This window comes from Alligator sinensis, unplaced genomic scaffold (assembly GCF_000455745.1).
Source record: "Alligator sinensis unplaced genomic scaffold, ASM45574v1 scaffold961_1, whole genome shotgun sequence".
Taxonomy (NCBI): Eukaryota; Metazoa; Chordata; order Crocodylia; family Alligatoridae; genus Alligator; species Alligator sinensis.
Genome location: NW_005842737.1, coordinates 183,794 through 189,834, shown reverse-complemented (window position 1 = coordinate 189,834; position 6,041 = coordinate 183,794). Strand labels below are relative to the sequence as shown.

The following is a 6,041-nucleotide window of genomic DNA, read 5'->3' as shown; positions in this document are numbered from 1 at the left end:
GGAAAGAGCTGGGACACCCGGCCCTCCCGAGTCAGAGAAAAGTCAGGCTGGAGGGGACCTCAGCAGGGCACCTCGTCCAAGCCCTGCTCAAAGGAGGATTATCTCTGTTTCAGCCAGCTTAGACGAGTGTTTGTCTGATTTATCCTAAAGACTCGGTACAAATCCTAAACCCAGTGCCTGAAACACCTGGGTCCAACACGGGGGAAGCAGAGGGACGAGGGCGCTGCAATGTCCTGCCACTGCACGGACAGGAGGGAGCTATAAATACGCTCAAGACTTCCAAGGAGGAGGCCCGTGTCTCTGCTACAGAAGAAAGCAAACCCCTACACAGCCGGGGTCAGTCTCACCACGGGGCAACTTTCCTTCCTGGTCCCAAACATGGTGGCCTGGCTGACCCTGAGTGCAGAAGCAAGACTCGTTAGCCAGGAACCTCTGGGATTTAGAGTCCCAGCAGGAGCATTGGCACAAACCCTCGGCCTGGGCTGCAGCCAGAACCCAATGCTGCTGAGAAAGGTGAAAAAGTCCCTGACACCCATAGCACCATGGGGGAAAATATTCCTTCCCTGCCCCACGAGGTGACAGCAAAGCCCAGAAGCCTGGACATACCAAACATCCTCCGCTGTGTCCTGCCAACATAATTCGTGCAGCACACCGGGAGTCACAGAACCACAGACAGCAAGGGCTGGAAAGGAGCTCAGGAGGTCACATCTAGTCCGACCCCTGCTCCAGGCAGGACCAGCCCCAACTACATCATCCCAGCCAAGGCTTTGTCTAGCTGGGTCTTCAACACCTCCAAGGATGGAGGCCCACCACCTCTCTGGGGAGCCTGGTCCAGTGCTTCAGCACCCTCCTCGTGATAGTTTTTCCTAATATCCAACCTCAACTTTCCTTGCTGCAACTGGAGCCCATTGCTCCTTCTGCCATCTGCCCCCACCGAGATCAATCCAGCTCTGTCCTCTTTGCAGCCCCCCTGCAGGGAGCTGAAGGCTGCATCCTAGCTGGCAAGCCAGAACTTCCCTTGCTACCATCCTCTCTCTTGTATAAATTTATCCCAGTTCCTTTAATCTTTCATGTCCACACCAGTTGTGGAGCTCTGCTTCTTCCTCCTGTTGCTGAGCCTGGTCCTCTCCAATTCCCACCTGCTCTGGGATGCTGAGGAGGTGCTTCGGGAGGTCTTGCACTTCCAGCTGTTGCCCTTCACAGAGCACCCCAGGCCAAACTACTCCTAGATCATCCCCGAGCAGTGACGGTCCAACCTCTCCCTCAACGCCTCCTGTGACGGAGAGCGCACCCTTCCCTGGGCATCTATGCCCCTGACTCCCTGCTCTGACAGTGAAGAAGCATTTCCTAATCCAAACTAAACCTCCTCTGCTCCAATTTCAGGCCACTGCCACACATCCTACTCTCTGCAGTGTGGAAGAAAACACGTTCACCTTCTTTTTTAGCTCTTCAGACATTAGCAGGCTGATATCGCGTCCCCTCCCTCATGGACCCTTATGCAAGTCTAATATACCTTTTTCCTCACAGCCTCTCCTCGTATGACCAACTTTCCAAGCCCTCTATTATTTTTGTTGCCTGCATTTCTGCCTTTTTCAAGGGCAGAGTCTGTAACGGCATGCAATGCTCCAGATGAAGTCGAGGCCACGCTGAGCGCAGAGGCACTATCACTTGTCTTGCACCTCATGCTCCTCCTGATGCAGCCCCAAACCACGTTTGCCCATTCTGAAGCGCTTACACTGCAGACACAAGCTGAAATTTAAAATTAGACACAGCAACGTGTGCATGTGTATGAAAGATGGATCCTGCACTGGCCACGGACCAAGAACTACTCGTGTCCCAGCACATCCTTGCTGGCTCTAGATGTAGCAACACCCCCACCAGCATGCCCGGGTCCCAAGCCAAGGCACCCTCTGCCCCAAGCTACCCACCCGTTTGTCTACACACCACCCACCCTCGTGCCCACGTCCCTGTTTCTCCCAATCGCATACACCACTCCTCTCTCCTCACCTGGTTGTAGAGAGCACAGATGTGGAGCGCAGTGTTTCCTGAGGCGTTCTGCGCCGTCATATCGGCTCCGTAGAAGAGAAGATGCTCCAGGTGCTGCACGTGGCCGTAGCGACATGCCTGCTCAGGAAGAAGAAGGGAGAGAAAGTAACAGACATAAACAGAGGGCAAGAGGGAACCAAAAGGTTTTGGACCCATGTAAAGAGCTTCAAAAGAGCTGGCCCGCATTTACTGGTGCACGGAAGGATGTGGCAGGAGCCAGGATAGACATGCAGCTTTTTACAACCGTCTTGCTCTGGAGACAAAACAAGACTTACCCATCTGTGCGCTTATCTTCACTCAAAACCCTGTACTGAGTTTGAACGTAAAGTGCACCTGCTGCTCTGGAAGGACACATCCCAGAGGCAAGCAACAAGCCCCGTCTCCATGGCCTGCTTGGGCCTTGGTTTTCTGCTGGGGCTACCTGCCAAGGGGCCAGTTAGCACGCCCGTGATGGGGGTTTTGCAGTTGTGACATCTGCCCATCATGGAGTGGACTCAGACCCATCAGCTGCATCACCCCAAAGAGCTGCAGCTTGGGAAGGGTTCCCAGACACTGACCTGGACTAGAGCAAAACAGCTGGCGTATTTAGGATGGGCTCGAATTAGAGATGGCATGCTACCCGGCAGACTTCGGGCTGAAGTGAAAAGGGATTTGTGTGTGCCAGTCACGTTCTGGTCAGGATTTATGCCCCCTTCTCCTGTGTGGTTTATCAAATGCCAGCGTTGTGCATTGTGCCCTATGCAAATACGAAGGCCTGCGAGTGTCAACGCATAGCTGTGCCTTCCCGCGCTCAGGCACGAAAGGTCCTATGTGCTGGAGGACACGGGGGTGCTCCAAACGTCGCCCATCTTGTCAGGGCACATATGTGTAATGTAAGTCAAGGCAGGCTGGAAAGTGATCCGGAGGCTTAGACACACACAGGGCCCATGGCTGGCCCAGATTTCGAGGGGAGCTCAGCTCAGCCACCCCCACCATGTCACGGCCCTCATGAGCCCACTGTCTCCAGCACTCTGGCTCCTGAGCCGTCCACCCTTGTGTAAGCATGTGCACAAGTGCTCTCACGGCTTTACGGGCAGTGCTGTGACGGCTGGTCTGGGCAGCAGGTCTAAGGGAAGTGCAAGTCTGCTGCAGCGAAGTCTCACTCAATCCCACTGACCACGCTGTTGTTCCCCTCTAGCCTGGCTTTGCAAAAAAACATGCTGTCTAACATTGGGCACGTGTCCTTGCACTTCCAGCACGAGCATCTCCTCAGAGCAGCCTGTGCCTGTGGCATTGCTTGTGCAGGATAGCAGCGAGGGATGTGCCTGAAGACCATGTCTGCAGGGGTGCAGCAGAAGAGACACCGAGCATTTCAGAAGCATTTAGTGCTGTCTGTGAGCAGACAGAGGCGTACAGCTCCCAGCCTGAGCAATGCAACTGCATCGCTCACAGCAGAAGATGGTTTCTAACCTCTGACCAATATCCACTTTGTATTTTTATGTGTTCATTCATTCGTTCATTTTGTATTCATATAAATTATTGGTATATTAATACTAATTCGTTATATAAGTCTTATATATATACACATAATGTGTGTGCGCGTGTGTGTGCGCAAATGTAATTGGTTTTTGAGAGTGATAAGTCCCATGTGGCCACTTTCTTTTTCAAAGAGGAGAAGGACTCCATACCAAAGGCACTGGCAGCCTGTTTGTGGCTACACAGACATGCTCCTGAGCTTAAGTCCCAGGAGAGGAACACCCCCGTGCTTCAAGCCCCATGGTCTAATGGTCAAGGCGCTCATCCACGAAGCAGGAGACCCAGATTTTCAGCCCCTTTCACCCACAGGGAGCCCGAACCGATACCTCTCTGACTTCTCAGCACAGTGCTGTAGCCAGGCCACAGGCCAGGCATTCCCCAGGCACCTCTCCAGACCCCTTTTGAGGCTGAACTACCACCTCTTGCATTTAACAGTCATGGCATAAAACAGCTGGAGAGCAGTGGAGAAGTCTGTGCGCCATGGAGAGCTAGGGCCCAAGCTATGACCCTGGGCTCGTTCCCTGCCAAAGCAGCAGCCGTCTCACCAAACAACATGCATCCTACCTTGCTCCCCTTCCTCCCGGCCCCCAGATCTCCCCCTCTTGGCTGCTCAGGGGCTAGTTTCAAAATCAGGGCTGGGAGCACACTGTAGTTGGACATAGTGCTGGGAAGTCAGAGAGATGCTGGTTCAGACCTTCCCTAAACAAGAGAACAGCCTCCTCTCCTGCCGCGGCTTTAGCGGTCGAATGTTGTGACAGGCACCCAGCGTGCACCCACCAACGGAGCTGCACTGGGGTGGATGCTTGTAAGACGTGAGGCTCAAACCCTCCTCTGGACTTACCTGGTGAATCTCCTGCCAGCCATTCTCATCTATGCAGCCGACCTTGGCGTAGTCGTGCAGCAGAAGCTCGCAGCAGTACGGGTCCCCTCCCACCATGGCGCTGTGGTACAAAGGAGTCAATCCTCTGCTGTCCTTGTAATCCGGGGAGGCGCCCAGATCCAAGAGCGTCTGCAAAAAGAGAGTCAGACTCAGCGGGGATCTCGCTGATGTCTGAGGCTTACAAAGATTGAGACCAGGGACAAAGCAGGAGGAAACCCTACAGCAGGGATGGGGATGGAGAGGTGCTCAGTCCCGGCACAGGACAGTCATCACAGCTCACTTCCCCACCTGACCTTGTCATCTGGCTCCATGAAGAGCCGCGCACTGAGCTTCCTGAACAAGCAGGAAGGGAAAGCCCTTGGTCCAGACAGCCCGAGTCCCAGAGACAGAGGAGGGGAAGGGCCGGGAAGGGCCAGACGGACATGAAGGTAACGGGGAGCTGAAAGGACGGATGCACATGCACCTCCCCTTCCCCAGTAGGCTTGGCCCAGAGCAGGGGGCTCCAGCCCCGGACCTCCCCCTTGCTGGGACTCACCATCAGGGCGGCGTGGTTCCGGCACCGGACGGCCTTGTGGAGAGCTGTCATTCCCTCCCGAGTCCTGAAGTCCAGGTGAGCTCCTCCGTTCCTCAGGGCCTTGATGGTGTCCGCACTGTACTCCAGCTGGGCCGCCATGGTCAGAGGGCATTCTGCAGCACCCGCCCGCCGGGAAAGAGAAAAGCGACGTCTGAGAAACACACCGAAACCCTCTCTCCAACTGAGCCTCTCCTGCACGGGCAGGCGGCAGCTCCTACACCCATCCCCACACCCCAGCGAGACCGAGCACCTGGCTGCATCCCTTCCAGCTATAACAAGCTCCCTCCCTTGGAGGCCAGTCGTATCCCCTCATCCATGCTCTCTGTGATCCTGACAGCCGCAGGAGTGACACAGCAGCCCTGCCCCATGCACACGAGCTCCCAGCAAGGCTGTCGCACAGCCACTGGCGAGCACCTCTGGATGCACCGCTCGGGCATGCCGACTGCCACGGACTCAGCACCTCCCCAAGCTAGAAATAGATGCTAAAAAATGAAGCAGCATCAGCTGTGCCAGGACGCATCTGGTCCACTTCAGTGGGTGAAACACGTTGCCCGTTGTCCTGCCCTTGGGTGCTGCAGGACAACAGGTGACACTTTCTCCCGGGGTGCAGGGGCCGGTCTTGCCCACCCCGGGAATTCCCACATGGGATCGGACCCTTTCAGCCCTGGGATCGCCTGCACAGATTTTCTTGCTTACACAGACAGATCCCCGGGATCGCCGGGGCACGTCTTGGTAAGCGAGGAAAGTCAGGTTTTCCTGCCCAGGTGGCTGGGGAGCACGGGCAGCTCCAGGCTGCCGACACTCTCACACCCTAACATAGCAGACACCTGCCTCAAAACAGCAACGTAAATGGATACCACCGCGGCTGCAGCCACAAATTCTGGGTGTTTGGGGAGCGACGAGGGGCATGGACATCTGTCTGCGTCTGCTCAGTCTCTATGCTGCCATAAACATTTGAAAGATGATGAAAGACAACATCTGTTTCCACCCTAAGGCAGCTGCACTCCATCTGCTTCAGAGCTTAGT

The 6,041-nt window shown here is 55.4% G+C and overlaps 1 protein-coding gene across 1 annotated transcript in view; it reads right to left on the bottom strand.

The window, feature by feature from the left end:
* Positions 1-6,041, bottom strand: part of SHANK3 (SH3 and multiple ankyrin repeat domains 3) — a 513,573-nt gene that overhangs the window by 413,978 nt on the left and 93,554 nt on the right. The window contains exons 5-7 of the mRNA XM_025216389.1: positions 4,977-5,128; positions 4,403-4,570; positions 2,008-2,124 (exon numbers count right to left, since the gene is read on the bottom strand). Of these exons, the coding sequence (XP_025072174.1) occupies positions 2,008-2,124; positions 4,403-4,570; positions 4,977-5,128 (437 nt within the window). The remainder of the gene's footprint in view (positions 1-2,007; positions 2,125-4,402; positions 4,571-4,976; positions 5,129-6,041) is intronic.